This window comes from Stenella coeruleoalba (assembly GCF_951394435.1).
Source record: "Stenella coeruleoalba genome assembly, chromosome: 14".
NCBI classification, from domain to species: domain Eukaryota; kingdom Metazoa; phylum Chordata; class Mammalia; order Artiodactyla; family Delphinidae; genus Stenella; species Stenella coeruleoalba.
In genome coordinates, this window is record NC_137160.1 from 49,289,284 (window position 1) to 49,316,751 (window position 27,468).

Genomic DNA, 27,468 nt, shown 5'->3' on the forward strand with positions numbered 1-27,468 from the left:
TTGACATGGGAAAATGTTAACAATATACTTCTATATGAAATATGCCGAATAGAAAACAGTATATACAGTTTAGTACCATTTTTATGGAAAGAAAAATAGCCATATATACAAAATCATGCATAGGCAAAAAAATAGAAGGACGTACATACCAAATGTTAATGATAGTTATCTCTAGACAGTGGAATTACAGGTGACTATACAATTTCTGCAATAAATTTTACCTGCCTTCAAACAGTATCTGCTTCATGCTATTCTTTCTTGGTTGTGATTAGTTTGATATAATGTCTCTTCAAATAGGTATCTATCAAATGTTTCATGATATATACCTCCAAATAATACTGCTATTCCCATATATTTCATGATATATACCTCCAAATCATACTGCTATTCCCATTACTTGCTACTTTGTAAGATTTTAAATAGACAAAATTTTAAATAGACAAAATTTTAAATAGACAAAAATTTTAAATAGACAAAATTTTAAATAGACAAATTTTAAATAGACTAAAAGATCCTATAACTAGTTAGGGGTCCATAATGAAGAGTATAAAATAACTCACGTTCCAGAATTGGAGACTTTTGGGTCTCTCCTTTTTACTATCTGACTTCGGGCAAAGGATATTAGGGTTTTTTAGTCTGGAAAATGTGGTTAATAAAAGAAAGAAGCAAAAATATTTTTTTAATAAGGGAAAATGGGATCAGAGATAAAAACGTTTTCTATAAAGACCTAAATAAATGTTGGATAAAACAGCTAAAAGGGAATTCAAATTTAGTGTTGCAGAAAAATTAACTCACATTCATTTTTCTGTAGCAGCAATTCTTACTGTTTTATATCTTCTTTCACAGGTTTTGACATGCCAAAATTGTGAAGTTATTTTAATGTTAATTAATGGTCTTTAAGGTCTTTAATTATTTTAACAGTTAATACATAAAACATACTTAATTTTTTCATGGACTCTGAGTTAAGTGTTTTAAATAAATATAGGTTACAACAATTAAACACACTTACAACCAATACAGATTTTACTTCTCAAAATCCATCCCAGTGTAAAGCTGTTTACTAGATTCTTATTAAAAATACCAAGTTAGGATGTTAGATCTCTTAAAGGTCAAACATCAGAGAATAGAAAAAAATCTGTGTCCACTCTCCTCTGATGTCTTCCATGTTCCAGCACCATCCCAAATTGCTTCCTTATTTCTGTTCCCTCTCTTTGGAAGGGAATCTCAAGTAAATCTGTGACCAATTAATAATTTTTAATAATTGTTTGCAATCATTATCTAAAAGGGAACAGTTAATGACTTATATCTCATGGATAAATTTATTGTCTAGATGCCTAGAGGTAAACTGCACAACTTGCAGATGAAAGAAGGAATTTTATAAAGCACTGATGAAAGGAAGATGGAAAAAAAGAGGGATTTTCTCTGTTTTTCCAATCAAAGATTTGCTCCTTCTCTCCACAAAGTCATGGAGTTGAGAAAGATAGCTGGAGGAGTGTGGATGGGAAATGTGCATCACATTTACAGAACTACACAACACACTCTCACCTTACACCAGTGGTGTTCTGCCACCTCTACCCCATTCCATAAATGTTCCGTTAACCATAGCACAGCTTCTGGCATAGTTCTAATTTCTCAATGAAGATCACAAGAAAGTACTTCCAGGTTGTTAAAAGAAACCAGAATATTACACCAACACATTTCGGCGGTGGGAGGAGACTACAGGCACACCATATTTATTGCTTAACAGTACAAGAATTAAACAAAAAAAATAGAGACTAGAAAATCACTTTTTGAAATTTCACAATCACCAATTTGCAACAGAAACTGAGGCATAACGCTTATGCTAATGAATCTGTTAGATGAATTATCACTTCAGCACATAACTGCAGATGGATACTCCTGGATTTTCACTTAATCCATCACTCCATGAGCACTATAAAATGAAAGGTGACATACTTATGAACTAAAATCACAAGAAGAAACTCTCTAAGATCAATCTTCAATGAGCCCCTATTTCAATAAGCCATACGGAGCAGTAAAAAGCAGTAAAAGGTGATATTCATTTAACAAAATGAGAATCCCAATGACAAGAAATCAGGTATTTATATTCCTCTAGAGACACTTCTTCCCCACCTAACAAAGGCACTTGACATGTAATGAAATGCACAGTTAATTCAGGTACTGCCCTGGGCAACTGTTACCTTCCTAAAATTATATGAAGTGGTGATTAAGTTCAAATTAATCCTTCTGAATCAGCCTGAAACACTCATGAAAATATCACAAGTTCTCTATTTTTGGCAGATGATACAGCCAAAGAAGAAAAGATAATATTGGTGTCCCCAATGAGATGGCTGACTTGAACAGTCCAGGATTCTCTCTCTGCACAACATATTCCTTGATGACTGTGGGATCTGTATATGATTATAGGCAAATTAACCTTTCATACAGTTTCAGGTATTAATGTTCACTCCTCTTCTTGTCTTTTCTTACTTTTTTGTTCTTTCCCAAAGTCTTAGATGATTCCTCCTGAAAAAGACATAAATCAATGTAGTATCTTCCTACATTTATATGAAGGTACTAGCTTAGGACTTTTAAATCTAGTCATATAGAATATGTATAATAGTGAAAGTACAATTACTTCCATATGTACCATCTTTCTGTTTTACAGGGCTCTTTCATTTATAGTCTATTTTAATATTTCTGAAACAATCAAGGATAATCAAAGAAAATGCTCATTTATCTCTGTTATCTAACAGATTTATGTTTGGGTAATTTCAACATTATTTATACGTTTATTTTTTTAATTATTTTTTTGTGTGCGTGTATTTTTTTTTTTTTTTTTTTTGGCCACACCGTGCGGCCTGTGGGATATTACTTCCCTCACCAGGGATTGAACCCATGCCTCCTGCGGTGGAAGTGCAAAGTCCTAACCACTGGACAGCCAGGGAGTTCCTCTCAATACTATTTAATCCATTGTTAATTTTCCAAAGTTTAAATAAAAGAGATATGAACATATCTGAAATACGAGACAAAAAACCTCGAAGTATAAAGGAAGAAGGCATCTAAAGGCATGCCAGGGGAAAGGGGATACACTATGACACTAACAGAGAATGTTAGAATTTTATAGACTATCCAGTTCACTGTAGCATTAGCTATAACTTCTATGGGTCTCAATTTTAGGGAGTGGAAACTAACTGGTCTTTAAGGTTTTTATAAAACTCCATGAATCTACAAAATTAAGGTTTGAAGAGATGAAGTGATCCTCCCAAGGTCACACAACTGGTCAATCACACTGTTCTGACTAAAACCTAAGCTTCCAGTTTCCTAGTCCAAAGGTTTTTCTAATGCACCTCACTCGTTCTGCTTCACTCTTAATTTTCGTTTTCCTTTTTCTTTTTAAATTTCACAGGCAGTGGTGAGAAACTCTCTAGATATAGTATCAGTAACCACTTACTGGTGAACTTGTGTAGTTCTTCTCCACTAGAATGTTTCTGGCACAGTTGTTGATATGTTTGAAGCGATCTGGTCCTAGCAAAATCCCTCCATACCAGCGTGATACCACCACCATGACATTTCTCACATTCAAAATCTGTTATTTTCAGAAGCATAATTACATACAAATATAGACAGGTACAGATGTGAGTTTTAAAGAAAAATGAAAAAACCCATACATAAAATTGCACATAAAATTTCCCCGACTTTAATGGCAGAACCATGAGCAAGCAGAGTGCGATTTGTAACAATTCAGGGGACAGAATGTTAGAATGAGAAGGGAATTTGGAAAACAAACACTGTGCTCCACAGTGTCCTTGAATTGCAAACTTGGGGACCACCAGGCAGAGTGAAGGGGAGATCATGCAGTGGGGTTCCAGTTCTTGGTGACTTCAACCAGAATAGCTTAGCTTAGGCAGTTTTTTACCCCTAGGTCAAACAGCAACACAAAACCTGCTTCTGAACAAAACAGCTAGAGAGAACTGGGGCTGCATGAGTAATCACTAGTGCCTACCAGTAAGGTCTTCCTCAGTTTGACATTTGTCAAATGCTGCCCTTAACGTGAAGCCCACCAGTCTACAGGCCTGACCCCCACAGAGTTCCTATCAAGGAAAGCGCCTGGTTAGAAAACAAACCTCCACATACAATAGCAGAAGAAACTATAGCAACTACCTTAGGGAAAAAACAATCCATTCTTAAAATTAATGAACAATCAATGATCACCAGACAGATGAAGAAAATCCAGCAGCATGAAAGAGAAAGGACAAGATAAACAAACTAAAATGGACTAGGAAAAATTTAAGGAAGAAAACATCTAAAAAAAGAAACTCTAATTAGTATACTCAGAAAAATTTTAGAAGATATTGTATCCATAAAAGCAGAACAGCACACTACGAAAAGGGAAAAACAGAGAACAAGAAAGAACTCTTGAAAATTAAATACATGGTTGCTAAAAAAAATTTTAATTTGATAGAAATTTTGGAAGATGGTCAAGAAAATGTCTTAGAACATAATAAGGCAATGAGATGGACAACTTAATAAAAAAAGAAACATTCTGGATCTACCCAGAAGTCCAATATCCAACTAACAGGAGTTCTGCAAAGACAGAACAGAGAAAATAGAGGAGAGGAAATTGTCATGAAACAAAAAGGATAAGTTTTTCCACACCTGAATATAATCTTCTGTTGTCTACGACTGAAAGAGCTTGAAAGCACAGCACTCGTTATTAACCTCTTGCTTTCTGCCCCACATCCAGTGGTTAAAATTATCTCTCTATCGATGTTCAAAAACTAACTACTAATAAAACCAAATTATCTCATGTTATATAGGCTAACTGATTTACTTATTCCTAAATGGAATTTAGGAATGAATTTTGTTGAGAAATTTTATGGTTCACAGAACAGGATTAACAGGGTTTAACTCACACTTACCTCCATGAGGTGGAGAAGACGCCCCCCAGCTGCTGTTTCCCCGTCATCCTCACAGTCCTGTAAGAAGGTCTGTTTATCCTCACAATATATTCTAGAAATACACGTGACAGTGTTACACTTTAAAACCTTGAAATATTGTATTCAATAATAAAAGTTACTCCTTCATATTTGTTGCCATCAATTTATTTCCAAAATCAGCATTACTCGTTTTAAAAAAATCTTTCTTGAACTATAAATTAGCTATATTTTCACTGACGATTTCCTATCCAGTATGCTTCACTTTTTATATTTTGGAAAGCTAGGAATCAAGGGTACCTCCTTTAAATCAGAAATGCTACAATTATGGGAAGGTGAATTTACACATCTGACACTTCCTCCACTTCATTTAATCTTGAAGCTGAGATTATAGAGAATAGTCACTAAAAAACGTTTACTGAGAATAAACTGTATATAAGCATTATAGGCACATAATAGGCGCTATGAAATGGTATAAAAGAAATAAGTGGTGTACTCCTGTCATCAAAGAGCCTAAACTCCAGTGAAAGAGAAAAAAAGTATATAAAGAAGATGGAGGTGATAAAACCAACATTAAGTTAATATTTTATACTTTCCTAACATCTTATTCTAGCTGCCAAGCATTTATCTATCTTCCCCATTCTAAGAATTATAAGATTTATTTTTCTCTGTAATTTCCCCCTGGATAGTTATCAATATCAGAGATAAATCATGGTACTTTTACCCATTTAAATTATCTAGAAAGTTAGCACGGGCTACATTGCAGATGAATAAGCTTGGCAAATAAGTGTGAGTTATAAAAAGAAAACAGTGCCAGTTAAGGTATGCCATCTAGTGCATTTTTTAGGCCCTTACAAATGGTACTATCTAGGACTAGGCAAATATAGCAAAGATATCTTTCCAGTTATGGTGATAAAAAGCCAAATATTACCTTATCTATACACCTAAGTCAATTATATTAATTTTATTATAGCAATCCTATTCATTCATTCATCTTCCCATCTACTCATTCATTCACTCAGTATATATTTACTGCCCACCTACTATGACCAAGCTCTACTATTATTTAGAGTTGGCCTCATTTGAAGAAAAGAAAGTTAGTACTATTAAACAAAATTTTATATGGCAAATTTAAGGCAAAAAGGATTCCGGGGTTGACTTTATAGAACAAATGAAGAAATCTGACTATATAAATCAGTACTGTTAGGTTTAAAAAAAAAAGGAAATACCATGGACATTTTCACTAACCCTTTCCTCACATGCCAGGAAGATAATGATGCAGCATCCGATAGCTGTGTGTACGAGTAGCCTGAAGAGTGCCCCATAACTCCAAAGCAGGAACACAGCCCCAGAACCAGGAAGTAACCTTAAAAGGACCCTAAGCATTCAAAATACACAACACAAAGTCCATGTACCAAATAAAGGTTATTTCTTTAACTCCCAGTGGAGTCCTTCAAGCCTCCACTTTATGCCTTTTTATTGTTATCTGACATACAATTCTGACAAGCTAAGCTCCTTCATTCCCAAGCATCAATTATATAAGGGGGTGAGTTGGAGGGGCTGCTACATGCAGTCATGCTGACATCTGTAAGAAGTGACAGCTGATCACCCATTAATAAGCAAAAATACTCAAGTACTTAAAAAAACAAAAATCTGGGGCCTGAAATAGAGTATCCGGCACATTATTTAACTTTTTGATAACTTAAGATCAATATCATGTCCAGCAACTGTTGAAGGTGCAGCCAACGTGGCCATGTAGGAATAAGATAGAGATAAATGAAATTAGATTCTCAAATTCAGCTCTACCACTTAACGACTATGTGATCTTGAAAAAGTTAACCTTTTGACAGTGGCACAGTTGCTGAAATAATTAGATTTAACTTATGTAAAGCACATGACACAGAGTAGGCCCTCAACAAACACGTGGGACGAATGAATAGTACCTATCAATACTTTTACAGCACATTCTAATCACTGAGACCAAGCACAGTCTAATCCCTCATTTTTATACTGATGACCCTAACTCACTAAGGAAAAACCAAAATTCTGTGTAGTGATACTCTAATAATAAATAGTTTTTTTGGTAAGATTGGGCACTTAAAGGGATGTGACTTAGTAATATTAAAAACTCACCTATCCAAAGTGATAAATATTTTTGAGATTTTTGAGTTTTAGATAGCCTAGATTTTACAAATAGTCTGAATCACATTTTAAATTTGCACCAAATTCCTATGTCTATATTCTGATTTATTTTAGTCCTAAACTATGTTCTGTAAGTCTGTACTAATCTGCATATTTAAAAAATATACCCTTCATCTCTTTACTAACAAATCAGCAGATTTCTATAAAACCTTCGTACTCAAAACTAAAAGACATGTAGTGAAAGAAGCAGTCTTAATTCACTGCATAAATTGGTTTAAAAGAAAAACGTTAGAAAAAATTTGGCAGTATGTATCAAGAGTTTCAAAAATGTTCATACTTTTTGATAATTCTACTTCTAGGAATCTATTCCTTTTTCCTTTTTGATTATACTTCTGTTTCATTTCAAAAAACAATATGAAACAACCAGAAGCTATCCTGATGAAATAATGCAAAAAGTACACAAAGATGTTCACGGGACTATTCTTTATAATACTTAGAAAAAATGAAAAACTAAAACAAAAAGGAAATGGTTAAATAAATTGTGGTATGGAGCCTCAAACAAATATTATACAGCCATTAAAATAATGTTTATAAAGCAATTATAACAACATGGAAAAATGCTTTTGTTACACTAAGGAAAAATTTTGATACTAGAATAAAGCATTGAAAAGAATAAAAAAGAAAATATTTCATAATATCAGTTACACTTAATGGCAGAAAATGGTTAACTTTTCCTCTGATTTTTTTTCTGCCATTTCCAAATATTCCACACATGATTATTACTTTTACAGTGGGAAAAAAACACATAATAGTTGTTGCTTTTTTAAATCATGCATCAGTTTTCCCCATTTTTTTTTTTTAATATTTATTTATTTGGTTGCACTGGGTTTTACTTGTGGTAGGCAGGCTCCTTAGTTGCGGCTCGCTGGCTCGTTAGTTGTGGCATGTGAACTCCCAGTTGAGGCATGCATGTGGGATCTAGTTCCCTGAGCAGGGATTGAACCCAGGCCCCCTGCATTGGGAGCGCAGAGTCTTAACCACTGCGCCACCAGCGAAGTCCCTTCCCCCATTTTTTACAAAGCACATTCCTAAAATTGTGATGATCACTTACCGGTATGCATAGATGTTGTGGGTGGCACTAGCAATTTTCTTATTCTCATACAATTTGGCAAGAACCATTTTCACCTTAAAAACAGCAGTAATGTAAATACACTAATGTATACTTTTTATTTGCTCTGTAAATAAATGCTAAAAAAACCCCTTAAAGCATATTGATATACTATTGTAGTGAAATTAACAAGAGTTATTTAAAGACTCAACTACATTCTGAAAAAGCCATTTCCAAAGTTTTCTCCTCATTTTAGGGGCAAAAACTGGTTCTCTAATTGGTACAAAAATGATAGACCTGGTATTTTTGACCACCAGTTATCAACAAATATCTGAGCAGTAACCATGTCCAAGGTACTTGTACATAAGAAATTTTCCCCATACTGTATAGAGAAATTTAAACGAAAATATAAGAATTTCTAGAAATGAGCTCTGAAAACTCACCAAAGTGACAGGTACAGAATAATGGTATGTTCTAAATGTTATAAAACCAAAACTCTCTCTGGGAGTCAAATAAGGTTCATAGAGGAGGTAACAAGAGCCAGGTCTTGAAAGATAAGTGACAGTTCTGCATCAAAATGGAAGAGTGGGGTGGGGCAAGAAGAAGCCATTCCACTTAGAGGAAATAGCATGTACAAACATACCAGATTTAGTAAGCAGAAATAAATGATGCTTAGTTAAATTGGAACTTCAGATAAACCACAAATTTTTAAAGTATGGCCTATGCAATAATGTTTATCTGAAATTCCAATTTTAGCTAGCTATTTTGTATTTTATCTGTCAACCTTAGCAGGGACATAAAAGAGAAAGATTCAGGAAGTGACCAATAGTTTTATGTAGCTCTACCTCAGAGTATGAATGAGATGATAGAAGATGTATCAGAATGATTAAAGTAGGGTCTTATCACAAAGGGCCTTGTATAATGTGTTTGGATTTTTTCCTTGTAGCCAATGGAAATCAGCAAAGATTACTGGGTATGTGGGGGAGGAGTGACACGTGGTCAGATCTTTTAGAAAGGTAGTTGGCAAGGGGCACAGAAGAAATACTGGAGGTAAGGAAGACCAAGCTGGAGATACAGAGACCTATTTGGATCAGAAATTGTGCAATCTTGTGCTTCTCAGACTCCCAGATTCCTGATTAATAAAGTAGACACTGACGTCTCAGATTTATTTCAGCTCTCACAAATTATGATCCTGTAAGTCTAAGTGACTATAATCAGAAATGGAAAAAGGATCCAGTATGGAGAGATTCAGAATGGAATGTCTAAGGAGGACCCTGGCAACAAGATTATGAGCAATGGCCAAGGGCAAAATAGGGTTCCTCAGAGAAAAGCCCAGAAGCTTGCACCAAAATCTGTTATTTTGACCACAAATCAATGAAGGAAAAACTTCCTCTTCCAGAGACTAAAAGAGAGTGAAAAGGCAGCCTGGTGCAAAAAACTGTATTCCTATAGTTCAGGGCTTTAGAAGAATTTGGAGAGACCAAAGGGAAGAGACCAATGCTTAAAACCTATGCTAAGCTAGTTAGACTTTTCTGGTTAATTTAACTTTATAGGTGTACTGAAATTGTCTCTTACATTAATAAAGTTTAGGCTAGATTATAGCAGCAAGGAAGAAGAAAATGATTCTGCTGAAAAGAGACTGAGAAAGACAAAGACCTAGGAATACTATTTTTGACTGAAGACTTGCCCATATAATATCCTTTGGTGGATATCAGGCCACCTAAAATCAGGAAGCAGAAAGGAAAAGGAATTCAGGTTGGGAAGACTGGGCTCAACCACTCTGTCCACTGTCCCCTTACTTGGGCAACAATAGAACAGGCTAGGTTTTACAGAACTCCCACATGATAAGACAAATAATTTTTCAACAAGCTATTGATATTAAGCATCATAATTTCCTACACCACCACAATGGGTTTTTCTTCTTTGAAAATCCATTGGAGAGTTAAGCCCTAATCAGAGTCTGGCTACAATTTTGAAAGCAGTGATAAACAGAAACAAATATTCCATGATTCCCAATAATTTGGAGGTAGAAAATTAGCAAATAATTTTTATCTTGCATGAAAATTAAATGTAATAGTATAAACAAAGATATTATTGCAAAACCATTTGCTTGAATTACTTTGGTAAAACAACATCAAAGTGAACTGGACACAGTAAGTTTACCTGTTTGGGACAAACTACTGGAGCCAAGTGTGCCTGAAAAGTACTTCTTCGGTCTGTGATAGGAATGCCATGATCAATCGGAGGTAATTCTTCTATTTCTATAAATTTAAAGAATTATATTACTTTTATTTTTAAAATTCTTACATTCAAATACTGAAAAATTGGCAATGGTATAGTGGGGGGAGTTGGGAGAGAGATGTAAATTATATGGCAAATCAACTCAAATAACAAATACTTGTTGTCTATTAAAATTAAATTATAATTTTAAGTAAAAAGTTTCCTAATATATTGTACATTAAGATAAAACTACTTGACTTATAAATGATTTTCACCTGCTAAGGTCACCCAGTGGTAATGGTAGGTTGGGACTCAAATCCTGGAGTTGTTTCAGTTGTATAAGTTGATATAACATCTAATTTTTAAGAGTACAAAGAGGTCCTGAGACCAAAAAGATTGACAGCTGCTAATATGGAGTATTTATTCATTTTACTGCTGATGGACCTCTGGGTTGGGAAATCTATGACTTTATTTTGTATAGCTGTAATATAATGTCTTCTGCTAATAAAACTGTTCCTACTTCATAGGATTGAAGTAAATGTATCAATAGTACACCAAATTGGTATTCCATCGAGTACTGTGATTTCCAGTTATTCTGGAAACCATTAATTTTACCCTTAACTTAGATGAGAAACTTACCGACCATCCTAGCTGCTGCACCTGCCTCATTTAGGATGAAAAGTTATTCAGAAAAAAAGAATTTAATTTTTTTCTATTTCTATTCACTGATCTGTTGAATCTTACCAAGTCAGTTTGCTTTATAAGTGATGAAACACTTCAAGTAACATGTGTAAAAATATTTCTGGAGCACTTTAAATAACTTGCCAAAAATCACTGCACTGGTTTGTGGCAGGACATGGCGAGAAGCCAGGTTTACACAGGATGTTCTTCCTTCCCCCAGTAGTGTTCTCTTCTTGAACAGACTGTGACCACTGCACTAGTACACTACTAAGGTCAATAGGAACTGGATGCGATTTATTATGACTACGATTTTCACTCTTTTTCTTTTAATAGTGGATCTTCTATCCCAAAAGACATCCTATGCCAAATCTGCAAATATGTGTATGAATAAAATGGGAACTACTTAGAGTGAAACAGGAGCAGGTATACTGGGTGTTCTTCCCCACTCATTCACAGCTTCTTTGTCCCCTTCCACTAATACTGAGACACTATGCAAGAACTTTAAATTTTCATTTACTGTTTAAAAGCTACTGTATAATGGCATAGGGAACTCCCTACCTTCAAAGAGAATGAACATTCCCTCTGGTCTATCTTGTTTTTGTAAGAGACTTGAGGAAACTGACTATATCATTCAAAATTTTAAAATACTAAAATGGAACATACTTTCTGATAGAAATATAGAGCTGATTTATCACATCAACCTATCCATAAGCTGAATACTACTTTATCATGGAACAAATTTGCTTAAGCAAAAACTAAAATCCTAAAGGCATTTCACTAGCTTTAATTCAGTGGTTGTACCTTCAATTATTGTATTTATATTTGTGAGCAAAGACTAAAATTTAACTCTGAGCTATCAGTAGACAGCTAAGGATTTCAAAGTAAAAATATAAAGCAGGATGTGAACTGAAAATATTAACACAGCTTTTCTTAGTTTCAATTTCTCTCACCACTAATTCAAAACTCCAGATAAATAGCAAAAAAAAAGAAAAAAGTAAATTTCTATTTTTTTCCTCACCATTCTGATAGACCTAGCAAACACCAAAATGGCCAGGAGACAGAAAAAAAATAACCCAATTCTCTACAAACTAATAAGAATTTCCTAAAATGTGAGTTTACTAAATTTCTATACCATTCCAAATGGTATAGAAATTCCATTCATAATGCTACCATCCCGCTTTCCTCAAAATAAACTAATAACATTATACCTGTTCGATTTTCACTGACATCAAAATCCAATGCTTTAACTGGATTTTCTGGTTGACATGCTAAAATGAGATCATCTTCACATTCAATATCTTCCTCTTCAGTTTTCTTCTTTACGTCTGGGCCTATGTGGATATGAGACATGATGAGTGATCATAAGACAGTAAGAAATTACACTTAAAAAACCATTAGTCTTGGTCTCTAGACACCAGTCTTCAACAGAAGGAACCAGGGCTCCTACAAGAAGTGGTTGACTCCAGGGTTGGGACAAGGAAAATACAAGATGATCCTGGAATATCTTGTGATTCCAGAGTAAAGAAATGTTCAAAAAACAAAGGAAGCTTATAAAAAGAACATAGGAGCCTACCTGAGAGCTCTCCTAAGGCCAAACCTGGTACAATTTGAGCAACAAAATAATGACAGTATGGAATTTTAACTCACGAAATAAAATAATATGAGTTCATACTAATATAAGTAAGCAAATAAATAAATGTGGAAAAGAGACATCTTGTTCTCAGAATTCCAATTAATCATAGCAAGAAGGAAATGAAAGTCACCATATTGTTACAACACCATATTGTTTACAAATAAGATACACTAATGGACACTAAAATCAGTAGGTTAAAGTTTAAGGAGGAATAGGGTATTAGCATAGCCTCAAAGTATCTCCCCCAAGATACTTATCAACTACAAAGGGAAAGACAGTAACTGGTAATTTTATATGTCAACCTGGCTAGGCCATGGTACACAGATATTTGGTCAAACACTATTCTAGATGTTTCTGTAAAGGTATTTCTTGGATGGGATTCACATTCAAATCAGTTGACTTTGGGTAAAGCAGATTGCCCTCCATAATGCAAGTGAGACTCCAGTTAAGATCTTAAAAGAAATTCCCTCCTCCTCTGACCTCCCCAGAGGAGGAGGGAATTCTGCCAACATACAGCCTTCAGACTTGAGTTGCAGTATCATTCCTTCCCTAGGTCTCCAGGCTGTCAGCCTACCTTGCAAAGTTTGGACTTGCTAGCGTCCATAATCTCATGAGCCAATTCCTTAAAATCAATCAATCTCTCTCTCTCCCCGCCTCCCTCCCTCCTTCTCCCCCCACCCAACCATTCCTTCCCTCCTCCTCTCTCTTTATAATACACACACACACACACACACACAAACACACACACACACACACACACACACACCTTATTGGCCTCTTTCTCTGGAGAATGCTTGATTAATACCGTAACTTTACAGTGGAAACATTTGGCAGATACCACCTTAACCAAGGATCAAGGTAAATATCACCATTAATAAAGCATATTGATATCATTAGCTCCTTGATATAATACACTGTGAAGGTTACAATATCATTTCTGTGATATTCTTGCCAAAATGCCTAATCTTACTCCAATCATGAGAAAACAATGGACAAATTCAAATTGAGGGACATTCCACAAAATAGTGTCAGGTCATGAAAGGTCAAAAAAGTGAAGGAAAGACTGGGGAGCTATTTACAGACTAAAAGGGAGTAAGGAGAAATAACAACTAAAGAATCCTAGACAGAATTCTAGAACAGCAGAAAGAACATTAGTGGAAAACTTAGTGAAATCTGAATAAGCTCTTTAGTTTAGTTAATATTATACCAATGTTTGCTTTCTGTTTTTTATAATTATAATATGCTTATCTAAGATGTTACTAGGGAAAGCAGGGTGAGAGATATAACAGAGCTATTTCTACTCTTTTTGCAACTTTTCTGTAAGTCTAAAATTAGTTCAGAATTTTTTAAAAGTATAAATAGTATACAATTACTTCAAGATTTAACATTTCTCGGGTTTTCTTGCTGGCGCAGTGGTTAAAAATCCACCTGCCAGGGCTTCCCTGGTGGCTCAGTGGTTGAGAGACCGCCTGCTGATGCAGGGGACACAGGTTCGTGCCCCGGTCCCGGAGGATCCCACATGCCGCGGAGCGGCTAGGCCCGTGAGCCATGGCCGCTGGGCCTGCATGTCCGGGGCCTGTGCTCCGCAACGGGAGAGGCTGCAACAGTGAGAGGCCTGTGTACCGCAAAAAAAAAAAAAAAAAAAATCCACCTGCCAATGCAGGGGACACAGGTTTGAGCCCTGGTCCGGGAAGATCCCACATGCTGTGGAGCAACTAAGCCTGTACGCCACAACTACTGAGCCTGCGCTCTAGAGCCCGCAAGCCACAACTACTGAGCCCTCATGCCTAGAGTCCATGCTCCGCAACAAGAGAAGCCACCACAACGAGAAGCCTGTGCACCACAACAAAGAGTAGCCCCCACTCGCCGCAATTAGAGAAAGCCCATGCATGGCAACGAAGACCCAATGCGGCCAAAAATAAATAAATAAAATAAATAAATTTTTAAAAAATTTTATATTTCTATAGTAGAAAAAATGAAATAGTAAAGAATAAATATGTACTGAAGATTAATAGTAAAATAAAAATAAATTACTTGTCAAGTGGGTACCCTGGAGAAGAAAATTCTCATGAGATATCCTGATCACTAGCTTATACCCTTATTCATTTTTCAGAATTATTAAACCTTCCATTTTAATATGAAGTCTAGAAAATTTCTAATTAAAAAACTCTAAACAATTTTTTTTCAAATTATAAATTATACAACCTAAATCAATAACTCAAAAATTTTTAGTGTGGCTAAACTAAATTATAGATATAGGTGGAAAAGGGAAAATACCATTTTAAGATCAATAATTTAAAAAATTTCCTAATAGTTCAGTGATTCCAAGCTTTTTGGAGTCCTAAATTTTTGCTTATCATCCCACATTTTTGCAATTATCCCACACTCTAGAATGGTGGATTGGCAAAACTCAATTTTTGTTTTGAGGTTTCAAAACCCTTCTCAGATGCCCTGAAATGCTGCAAAAATCAGAACATGAATCATAAAAAGTCAAGGAAAATACTTCAAAAAAATATTGTCCCAAGATCAGAATATCTTCAGACCATTTATCTCTTTGATTTTAATGGAAACAGTAAAAACATTTGCTTCTATAGAGAAACAGTAAAATGCTCTGAAAAAATATATATTTCTATCAACTTTAAATCTATACTGATTTTGGTAAGGGAATCCTTAATAATTGATTCCATGTAAATAACATTCTAAAAATTAGTAAATAGACTATGGGGTTTTGTTTTTTTTTTAATCCCCCTTCTCCCCAAATTGAAAATAATTCTATCAGTGATAATAATAAAACTCTATTTGGAAATAAAATAGGCTTAGTAATTTTCCTCTCTAAAGGGCTTTTGTAGTAACTGGAACAAAGACTAGCAAAGTAAATAGAAAATATAAGAAATTTCTATGTTGTTGTATATGATGATTCAATAAAACTATAATAATAGAGCAAAATATCAATTTTCAATTTTCAAATGTCCTGAAATTATATAGTGGTGATGGTTACATAACTTTGGAATAAACTAAAAACCACTGAATTATACATTTTAAAGAGTGAATAATCATGGTATGTGAATTCTATCTCAATTAAAGAATCAACTTTCAAAGTCAATTTTTATATCTTAAATACTGGTCAGTGTGTTTCCCAAAGTTCTTTTTCTATAAACACTACACTCATGTGAAGCTAATATCTAACTTATATAGTCCAATAATTCATGAAGAATGTTACATGGTTCATATTACCATAACAATAGTCAAAGAAAGCAAAGTTTTTTTTTTTTTTTGCGGTACGTGGGCCTCTCACTGTTGTGGCCTCTCCTGTTGCAGAGCACAGGCTCTGGATGCGCAGGCTCAGCGGCCATGGCTCACGGGCCCAGCTGCTCCGCAGCATGCGGGATCTTCCCGGACCGGGGCACGAACCTGTGTCCCCTGCATCAGCAGGTGGACTCTCAACCACGGCGCCACCAGGGAAGCCCCAAGAAAGCAAAGATTTTTGACCCAAGTTCTTTAACCGTAAAATTCTATTTCTATAAGAGTTTATAGTAATATGAAACCAAGCAGTCTAAAGCTTATAGAAAGAAATAACCATATTTACATGAGTAAAGAACTTTCCAGAGAAACATATTTTATCATATAATAACATAAAACAGCATACAGATCTTCATTAAAAGTTTCAATGAAAATATCTAGATGAAAATTTAATTACTGTAAATTAAAAGAGCAAACCTACCTGGTTCTGTCATCTGAGATTTTTGTATTAGGACATCTCTTATTTTCTCCACCCACAGGTAAAGAATACTTTCACCAATATTCTGTCTAAACAAAATTCAGGGGGAAAAGGTGTTATTAAAAATTTCCTTCTCAGTGGCATGGACATATATACACTACCAAATGTAAAACAGATAGCTAGTGGGAAGCAGCCACATAGCACAGGGAGATCAGCTCGGTGCTTTGTGACCACCTGCAGGGGTGGGATAGGGAGGGTGGGAGGGAGACTCAAGAGGGAGGGGATATGGGGATATATGTATATATATAGCTGATTCACTTTGTTATAAAGCAGAAACTAACACACCATTGTAAAGCAATTATACTCCAATAAAGATGTTAAAAAAATTTCCTTCTCAAATTCAAGAAAATATAGACATATTTACAATCTAAGAAATTATATGCAATCTAGCTGTGCCTTTTTTTGGAGCAGGGTTGCTGTGCCGTGCAGCTTGTGGGATCTTAGTTCCCCGACCAGGGACTGAACCCAGGCCCTTGCAGTTAAAGAGCTGAGTCTTAACCACTGGACCACCAGGGAATTCCCTAGCCATGCCTTTTAAAGAGGAATTTATAAAAACATGCAATTTACTAACATTTGTGTATGAGTATTTAATACATCAACATTAAAAATTCCAACTGGCTCCCAAATTAAAATTAACATTGCTCACTTAAAATAGGTAGAAGAGTTGCAACCAAAGAGGGGAAAGAAAATTTCTGAACGTGAACTGGATGAATTAAGATAGATATAAATATGATTTAGTTTCTGTCAGCGAATATAATTGTAGTATTGATGCCCAGTCATTGCTTGCTTTTCTAAACTTTTTGAACAATTTCAAACCACTTTTTTTATGTACTTATTTCAACAAATAAGAATACAAAGCATTTGAGAAACTCCCTCAGAAAGCCAATTTACAAGAGTTAAAAGACAATCAATGGAAAACTTTATATTCTTATTTTGTTTTGGACAAAGTATTCTATTGCCCAAATTGATTCATTTTGGTTCCAAATAGCTGTCTGGCTGCCTCAGATAATTAAATCCATCTCAAAGGCTCACTGAGAAAAAGAACATGTCATAGTTCATGTCCATAGCATTATGTTAAATGATGGCAACAGCAATAAAATAAAGGCCCAAGTGTCTACTCTTAGGAGATGACACTAATTTTAGATAAGTTTTAATAAGTGTGTTTAAAGAAATCATCATACTACTTCATAACACCTTACCTCCTTCCTCTAACAGTTGCTCTTGAAACCATCATCTTTTTATCATCACTCATCAGCACCCAAAGGAAAATTTCAAAGCAAGCATACAGAAGAAAACAACACTGTTTTCAAATAATTTTGTATCCTCAAACCCTCCATCTCACCCTTAACTCCTGAGTACTAAAACAATCCTCCGTGTACTTTGGCAACCTGTCTTATTTAGAGAGAGCAAAAGTCAGTTGGAAAGGTTTTAAAAAACTGAGAATGTTCGTTGAGTTTCTTTTAAACAATTCCTACTCCCATCCTCTCTTCTCAATAAAAGATTGAGAGGTATACAGACAGAGAAAGGTAAAATGTACTGAGTATATACTAAGCCCAAAGTACATTATATGTATCAACACATTTAATGCTCATAATTGTCTAATAGAGTAGGTTTTATTTCCCCATTGTACAGATGAGAAAGCAGACCTAGAAAGATCAATTAACTTGTCTAAGACAATAAGCAGTAAGAAGTCCAGAGCCAGAAAGTGAATGTAGACTTACTCCAAAGCTCAGGTCGCCCACTGTGTTTTGCTCTCCTATCAAGCAGCTGTGTCCTTAGGCAAGTAAGACACTTGAACTCTGAGTCTCAGTTTCCTCACCTATAAAACAGATTTACAGCATCTTGCCTTACTTTACAAAAGTAGTCTCTTTTCAAGTGGACCTATCTTAATTCACTCAACAGATCTTTAAGGGCCTTGCCTATACACCAAGTACTACGTGCAGCCCTGGGGGTATGGTAGTGAATGAGAAAATGGGGTCCCCTGTCTCAGTGTTTACAGTTATTATCCTTACAAATGTATGGTTTTATATGTAATTCTCTCCATCCCCTAATCTCATTCTATTTAATTCATCACATCATCATCACCAAAAGTAGTAGCACTAATATCCAGTGTATATTGAACACCTACTATATAAGACGTAGAAAATGCTTTGTTATTTCACTTAATCCTCATTCATAACCACCCTTTGAGACAGGAAAATCATCCCTCTGTGAATATATATATATTCACATTCAGATTTGTTGTTATTGTTGTTAGGGGACTAGTGGGGGCAGGGGACGATGGAAAATACCTTGGAAGAATTTTCACAATTAATAGGTAATTTTTCCTAATAATAAAGAAATTAAACCTTAACTCCAAATTTCCTCTCCTCTGGCCCATGGCTTCCTGCAGAACAATATACAACAGCATTCTGCCCATAATCAATTATTAAATGCTTCCTTCTTCCCTAGTATTTAACTAGACTTCCTGAAATCCATTTTAAGGAACTTCTAGTGGATGTGAAACGTTTCCTAAAGAAAATGAAAATTAAATTATTTGTTCCCTTGGACCCCCAAATTTATCACTGATGCTGGTTTGGGTGTTTTTATTGTTGTTGTTATTACTGCTGTATTTGTGTTTTCTCTCATGACAATAGTTTGTTCATATCTTTTTGATTCAAGTATAGTTGATTGTTCGTATCTTTTAACTACAGACTAGAATTTGGTGGTTTTCAAACCTTTGCCTTCGCTGTAATGAAATCTCTCACAGAAACAGACAGAAGCTGTAGTCTTCCCTCCTATGCCCTTCTTCCCCTCACCCAATGGTCCTTGAGGAAGTCAGCTGAATCCTAACAACTGGTACAAAATCTGAGAACTACTCATTATAGGGTGAGATGCTAAGCTTTTATTTATGAAATTAAGTTATGGTAAAGTAGCTGAATATAAAAAGTCTAGAACAAAATTTGTTTCAAACTGAATAAAAGATCAACTTGGATTAAAAACTGATATTTTAGTTGAGATATGCTGTGATTAAATACACTTAAGTAACTATTATCCAATTCAGAATGATCCAAACAGAAGGCAAGTTACTTGTGACTCTTGTTTTACTTGTGGCTCTAACTTTTGTATCTTTAATTTTCCAATATTTATATTTGTTGACTTAAGGGTAAAGCTATTCACTACAATGTACTACTAAGTTGTGTGACCTTAGACAAATCACTTGATCTGAGTTTCCATCATCTCATTTTCAAAATGACAAAACTGGATGAGATGATTCTTCTAACAAGAACAACAAAATTGAAAGCTGCTATTATATAGTGCTAAAATACATTACATGGATTATGTCACTTAATCCTTACAATGATATTATTCTTTTATCCTCATTTTACAGACGAGAAAGAGGTCACACTATTTCAAAAACTGACTCCAGAAGCCTGACAAAGACAGCCTTAACATCAGCTTGACTAAACTTCAGACAGGCTGAGCTTCCTGACTCTAGGTCCTGACCTCTCTTCCTTTGCTCCTTTGGAATTATGGACATCTTTTTAGAAGTTCTGTCAGTGTTAGAACCTAGGAGTGTCTTTCTCAAGGACCTGGGAGCCATTCTTTTGAAATGTAGTCATCAAGGAAGACAGTGCCCTATCTCCCAGTCTCTGTTGGCTGGTAGGGGCCTAACTCCTGATGAGCCACAATTTGCAAACACAGATAGCCTAATCACAGAGAAACACACTTGCAAACTCAGGAAGAAACTTAATGTGCTGGACACTCTCACTGATCAACCTCCCCCCAGCATCCCCCAGTCCTTTTCTACAGCTCATCCCAGCCCTTAAAAACCATACTGCCTTTTGTTTCAGGAAGTTGAGTTCAGACTGGGTTCTGCCTCTCTCCCCTGTTGCAATAGTCTTGAAGAAAGTTTTCCTTTCCTGTTTAATTTGGTCCGGTGCACTTTCTGCTTTGACAAGCCTCACTCTCCAAGTTCCAAACCTAAGACTTCATGATACATCAGAATGTGAAGAGCTGTGGGAAATTAATCATTTCCTTGGATTTAAATTAAATAGTGTTGAAATGGACTATCATAAATTCAAATTAAAAAAAAATTTAATCCTTTTCATTTTCTCTTAACACCAATTAGTATAATGTTCAAAGTATTTTTAAATCTGTTATTTACCTTTTGTTTTATTAAACTATTTTCATATATTCAAAATATCCGTATGTAAAATGTTTAAACAAAAATAAGGTATGATAAGCAAATGAGTCTACGTCTACACAATCCCAAATCCTAGTTTATGTGCCTAAGTACTTCTTTAGCTGACCGTTCTTCTCCCTTGCATTCTTGTTGCCTTCAGAAAGGTTTCCACTATCTCCCTCCTAGCTACTGACTGCTTTTCCTACGGTGTCCCTCACTTCAAACTCTTCACAGCCCACCCTCCACACTGCCACACAAATCTCATTACATCACTCCCCTGCCTAAAATGCCTACAGCCTATAAGATAATGCCCAAACTCCTTACCAGCTTACAGGTTCTTTTTTCTTACACCTACCTCAATTTCTATCCCCAGCATGTTGAACTATCTGCTGAACTCTGAAGATGCCAGGTTGCTTCGCACCTACATGACTTTGCTCATGCAGTTCCTTCTATCAGAAAATCTCTCCCCCTCTGATCACCTGCCAAACACCACACCCAAAGGTCACCTTCAAAATGGAACCCTCCTTTACAACCTCACCACATGCCCAGAGACCTCTAAAAACAATAGCACTTGGTCCAAACCTCTCAGTAACTGTCACTATATTGTGTTGGTACACAATTAATCTATATTAATTTTTAAATTCCAAACTCCTAACAGAGTGCGAGCATATAGGAGATACTCACAAAATATTTACTGGAAAGACTTAGTTTTCAGACTTTGTCCCTCCTTACATAAGAAAAAACATAGTTCATCTTCTTATCTAGGCAAAAATAAAATTTAGCATTCAAAATGATGCCAAATAAATATGAAAATCTTGATAATGTTACAATATTTGGAACATAATGAAACTATAAACATTAAGAACTATATCCATACATTTAAAATGTTTAATTTTCAATGACTAATAGTGTTTTTCACTTGTTGCCCCCTGCTGGGATTTTATGGGAAAATATGATTAAAAGTTGTCACACAAAACTTTTAAAAACTGAATGTATATTTCTATTTAGACCACATGTGTGAAAATACTACTGTTGGACTGGGGTTATTTTCAAGTGTTTTTAATAAACAAGACAGTATGAACCATATCCTATCTTTAGAACAAACTCCTTTGTTATTTCTGATCCTTCCTAATTCTCTAGTAGCTCAAGTGAACTACTTAGGGAGAACAGCAAGTTGTGTCCTTATAGGAGGGTATCTCTTAATAAAGGGGGGCACTTTTGGGGCAGAAAAAAGGCAGATGGGAAGCCATTTCAGAGTGCATGACATTGTGCATAGATAGGAGAAAACTCTAATTGATGAATATGATTAACAGGATGGAAGCCAAGTGTTGGAAGATTTTTCAGGAAGAGAAAGTGTTCAACACCACCAAAAGTTACAGAGGTCAAGTAAGATAAGAACTGAAAAATGACTGTAAGATGTATAATTATGACATCACTGGTGAGCAAATTTGCAGTATATTTATCTTATTCTACTTTAGGGGGGAGATAAATTGGTAAATAGGCATAAATAAAAGATTACAGAAAGAAGTTTGTTGGGGGCACAAAAGTTGGAGTGGCCAGTAAGGTCAGGGACAGGTATCAGAAAACATTTCATTGAGAAAACATGTAATATTTATATGCTGAGGATGACGGAATCACTAAATGGGGGCCTCTCCCATTGATATGTCCAGTTCTTGGTTACTTCCAGAGTCAAGTGTAAACCTAGGAACTCAAGGAAGACCACACTTCCTCTAGGAAGGAACAAATAGAATCAATTCCATGAAGACTTAGCATTTTTAAATTAAATATTCTGTGAGGAAAAGAAACCTGGTCTAGATCCCACAGATACAAAGGGGGTTCTCTCACTGTGCCAAATGGGGTAGCCACCTACAACATATAAGACGACCCTTACCAGTTCCTGGATTACAGTAAAACTGATGTTCCAGAACATTATTTGTTGTACTAAATTAATGTATCTCATTAAAATTAACCCAAATCACAGAAATATCTTCTCTGGACTACTTCACTAGCCTCCTGATATCCCACATCTATTCCTGCTCCCTTCCAATCAGTTCTCACCCAGAAACAGAATGGTGTTTTCAAAATGAAAATCTTATCATGGCATCACACCACTTAAAACTCTTCTCTGCTTCCCAAAGGCCTTAGGATAAAGACAAAAATCCTCAACATGGCCTACAGGACTCTCCATAATTTCCCCTGCCTACCTTATTACTAGGTCATTTTCCCACCATGTTCCCTTCTCTCCTCCCCTCTCTTTTCCCACTTAATACCACCATTACGTTGTATCTTGACATGTGCCAAACTCATTGACAGAGAGCCTTCGCACATGCTGTGGCCCTTCACTGGAGTTATCTTCACTTACGTAACTCAGCTCTTAAGTCAAACAAGCCATCCCTGACCTCCTAGACTAGGTCAGGACTTCTTTCAAACTCAATTAGTACTGTATATTAATATCTTTCTTTTACAGAACTTATCACAGCTGCAGCGTGACATTCATTTTTACAATGTTATGAGTAATATCTCCCCTACCTGCAAATCTTTCTTTTACAGAACTTATCACAGCTGCAGTGTGACATTCATTTTTACAATGTTATGAGTAATATCTCCCCTACCTGCAAATTCTAAATGAAAACAGGGACCATTTCTGTTTTTGCTAATTATGCGTATGCAGGATCTAGTACAATGCCTGCCATATAGCATTTGTTGAATGAATGAAAGAGTGAAAAATACAGTTTATCAATAGACTCTCTGTCTTATGGCCTAATACAAGAACATTACCATTAAAAATATATAGTAGTTTAATGAATAATTATGCTTAGGATTCTGCTGTTACCAGTTTCATTCAACATAGCCTATGAAAATAGCAAAATAAGAGCAGTATCTCTGAATTACTTTCACAAGCTGGCTAAGTGTCTTTATAGCTATTAGTTCTAAATAATAGTGTATTTTTGTTTCTAAGCAGAATTCGTATCAAATGTATATATAAAATTACATTATACAACCAATCTTTCAAGGATTTTTCAAGTATATTCTTTTTGTTAATGGAAAAGCAGCTTAACAAAAAGTTTAGAAAAGGCCCTAACATATCATGATTCCAACAAAGGCCCACAATAGAGTCACTCATAGAATTTTTTTTAATCATCCATCACTTACATATATATTTCCTCAAGGCTATTCGATAAATCTGCACGTTCTTGCCCTTGAAGCCAAGGAGCACTAAGATTAAATACAACAAAATAAAGAAGATTATTCAAAGATTGTGTTTATATCTCAAAGAAAAAATACTGATTAATCACAAACTGGTTTTATTTAACTTTAAAAATTTTTCTATTTTCATCAAAATGTTATGTTATGTTGTATAAATCGATACAGTTCCAAAATGCTTTCATTGGCATTAATTCATTTATTCCTCCCCAAAAACCATGATGAAGCCAACACCATTATTATTCAATTAAAATATGGCTTAAAAAACAGGGGAGTTCATAGGATATCATAAATCTGCCCTAGTTTACCTAAGTGGCAGAGGAGGTTCCAGAATCTAAATTTCCAGATTCGCAGTATTTGCCACACTATCAGGACTTCCCAATTTTTTCTAACTGGTGTCTCAAAAACAACTCTAACAAATAAGTCAGCTGCCACATGACTGTAAAAGAAATAATCAACTTTTTCTGAAAAGGGCACAGATGTTTACAAGCATTCTATAATATCTTTCATTGTCAATAAAAATGAAAAATTACAGAACCATGAGTAATAGCAAATTTTACCGCTATGGTTTTAAAACACTCATACAAAAGACAATCTGACTGGAAGGTAAAAATTTTAGTAATTGAGATTTAATGCAATTCTGTCTGCACAGGTTTACACAGCTTAGTAGGTCAAGCGGGCAAGCTGGATCAAAGGTTACTTGCAATCAACACGTCATGACTCATTAAGACTGCGCTTGGGCTGCTGAGATGGCTCCTCCACAACAAGGGCAGGACAAGCACCACAAGCACCATGGGTGATTCCTGGAAGGCAGGCTGTCTTACACAGAGGCATGTCAAAGAACTGGCGAGGCCAGCAGAACCAGGTTAGGAGCAACTCTATAGGCCAAGGTTTCTAGATTGCTAGGTTGTCTTAGAGAGGAAGATTTCCCCCCGTCTCTAAAGACAATTTTGTAGCTATTTTACCCACTATGGATCCTCTGATTCTCTTTTATACTAAGTGGCAAACTTCAAAGTGTTTTTACATAATTTAATTTTTAAGTTTAAATGCTCTACATCAAGTCCAAAAGGTGTTTTTAATTTCTATATACATTTTGATAAGGTAGTCTATATAAACGCGATGTACAGTACAGAGAATCTTTGAAAAGTATAATCTTTTTATAAAAAAATATAAATGTAGAAATATAGCTTACTTCAGTTGATAAATAGGTGGCGCTGTACCTGGGTATTCATTCGGTAGCATCACCTACAAAGCAGTTTAAAAACAAATCTGCTTATACTTCATCACGGCTCAAAAATAACAACATTCATAAAGCCAGTCATTGGACAGATTTCTAACTTGCCAAACTAAGAAACAAAACCATTGTTTTGTTAAATTTCAGGAGAGAAGTCCCACCTCATATTTATGATTCTGCCTTAAATATGTTGTTAAGATGATGCCAATCTTTTAAGAAGGAGATCATTATTTGCAGAGAAAGTATAAAAGCAATGAAAATTAGAAAATAAGTGGGGAGGACAAAGACAAAAGGAAAAGATAAACTGAAATAGGGGCATTATACCCCAACCCCAAATGAAAGAGCGGCATTATAACACGTTCCAGATATTTTTCTGAAGAAATTAAAAAAAAAAAATCCTACCAGACACTATTAAATACATTAAATAGCAAACACTTAATAGAGAACCATGCACGTTTCTTTTCAAATCAGTATTACTATAAAAACAAACACTGACAAAAACTCAATTTGGCATCTTTTATGTTGGAAGTATAGGCAGTCATCAAAGAATAAGCATTAAAATAGAAAGCCATAGCTGATGTTTTCATTTAGCCTAACCACAACTGATTCCCAACTAACAAAGAAATGAGTATCTACTCTATGAACCATCTAAATAACTAACCTATTCTTCCTCTTAAATGTTAGTCATCTTCCGAGGTTTAGACTCTCTTCTATTAAACGTACTGGATAGTGAAAGGAAGTGAAACCCAAGTCTGCCAATGGTACATTAAGAACACTTAAATAAATAAAATAATTGGGAGAGAAAAGATTGAGACCATCTATGAAAGCATTACTTGAGAGTGATCTGAGATTTAATTACCCATACGTTTAGATCATCAGTCGTTAACAAAAGCCAACAACAAAAAGACTATTCAGAACAAGTCACACAAGAATAATCATTAGAGGAATACAATAGCAGTCAATCATACAAGAGTCAACACTGTAACTGGAAAATGGCTGTAGAGAAGGGCAAAAATACCTGCAAGCAAAGGGTCCATTTGGGGTCATCTATATCGTCGCTAATTCTAATACAAAATATTTTGGCACAGTCATCAATGACACACCATTCCTCGCCATATATAGCTGCCATTGCTTCAATTTCCTCATTCTGAAAGAGGTTGATGGGGGGAAAAAAAGTCAAAGAATGCACCGACCCTAAAAACCTGAGTTTTCCTTATTGCTTTATAAGGTATTTGTATTTAACATCACCAGCTTGGATGAAGGATCCCTGAATGAACGATACCAAACGTTCTCAGCAGCCGGTCACCATGTTCTACTCTCTGGGTACCAGACACGATTGCAATGACTGGCACCAGCCTTGCTACTACATCACTGTGCTTTTGACCACTACTGAGCCAAAATATACATGCACTCCCATATCCTGCAGTGAGATTTACAAGTGAAAGGATAAACATAACTCCTCTGCTCCACCTTCTCCTTTTAACAGGCAACCCCATGCCCCCACTCCCTGGTGGCACTGTTACTTATTATATTCGCCCTGTATTACTACTGGCTATCTCCTTCGTTGTTTCTGTTTTGAATTTGGGCACGAGGCTGGGCGGTTGTTGGGGTTTTTGGTCATCAAACCCTCGAAACATTTCAGAAATTACTCTTTTGGTTTCGGCTTAAAGAAGAGTAAAACCGGACCTAAAGGTAAAAATGGGAAGCGAAGTATACATTCAACTTTGTATCGTCTCATTTTGTCCTCATAGCGCATTCGGAAAAGCTTTAAGAGTGCCCACGTGAGCCACGCGCTGGGGAAAGCTCAACGCCAAGAGGAGGAAGGTTCACTGATTCCAGGATCTGTGTTATTATTGCCCGTTTTGCGAAAGCAGAAACGGATCTTAAGTGACCTATCCAAGGTGACCCGGCGGGGACAGGGCGGGGAGCAGAACCCGGGTTTCTGCCTCCGGCCGGGAGCTGCTCAATCGCGTGCTGATGGCTGACGATGACAGCGCCCAAGGCAGGCCCAGGGCGCCGACGCCCGTAAGCGGCCGGCCCGAGAGCGATCGGCTGAGATCAAGCGCCGGGGCAATGGGACGCGGCGGAGCGAACGGCGCGGCCTCCGGCGCGGGCGGTGCGGGCGAGACCGGGGGCGGCCCCGGACAGAGGCCCCTCGGCCGAGGAGGCCCGGAACGGTGAGGCGAGGCCGAGCCGAGCCTAAAGGTCGGCTCCCCGCCGGGGCCTCACCTGCCTCTGGTCGCTCCCTGCGTCCCCCTCAGCCATGTGGCCCCGGGAGCGGCCGAGCGCCCACCGCCTGCCTAGGTCCGGAGTGCGGGGGCGGGCCGCTGCGACTGTGAACCGAGCGCGGCCAGCAGCGCTGCCCG

The 27,468-nt window shown here is 36.2% G+C and overlaps 1 protein-coding gene across 4 annotated transcripts; it reads right to left on the reverse strand.

Moving 5' to 3' along the window:
- IMPACT (impact RWD domain protein) lies at positions 1 to 27,468 on the reverse strand. Of its 4 annotated transcripts, XM_079942255.1 has the most exons (11): positions 27,332 to 27,468; positions 26,121 to 26,249; positions 25,061 to 25,113; positions 23,818 to 23,880; positions 16,443 to 16,528; positions 12,297 to 12,419; positions 10,351 to 10,448; positions 8,191 to 8,264; positions 4,923 to 5,013; positions 3,455 to 3,589; positions 1 to 2,526 (listed from the first exon to the last, which is right to left on the reverse strand). In XM_079942255.1, the coding sequence occupies exons 1-11, from the start codon at positions 27,365 to 27,367 to the stop codon at positions 2,458 to 2,460; spliced, it is 957 nt and encodes a 318-aa protein (XP_079798381.1). In that variant the 5' UTR covers positions 27,368 to 27,468; the 3' UTR covers positions 1 to 2,457. The 4 variants fall into 4 exon arrangements, 3 of the variants coding, with proteins under 3 accessions (XP_079798381.1, XP_079798382.1, XP_079798383.1); XM_079942256.1 differs by lacking the exon at positions 26,121 to 26,249; XR_013831254.1 differs by lacking the exon at positions 1 to 2,526 and having other exon boundaries at positions 3,532 to 3,589; positions 4,923 to 6,315.

What these genes read in the sequence shown, in the direction of transcription:
- IMPACT (XM_079942255.1), bottom strand. Translation starts at nt 27,367, where the DNA reads ATGGCTGAGGGGGACGCAGGGAGCGACCAGAGGCAG. An exon ending in AATGGACCCTTTGCTTGCAG is followed by an intron (nt 25,114 to 26,120) that starts GTATTTTTGCCC and finishes ACTGCTTTGTAG; the next exon opens with GTGATGCTACCGAATGAATA. An exon ending in CCACCTATTTATCAACTGAA is followed by an intron (nt 23,881 to 25,060) that starts GTAAGCTATATT and finishes ATTTAATCTTAG; the next exon opens with TGCTCCTTGGCTTCAAGGGC.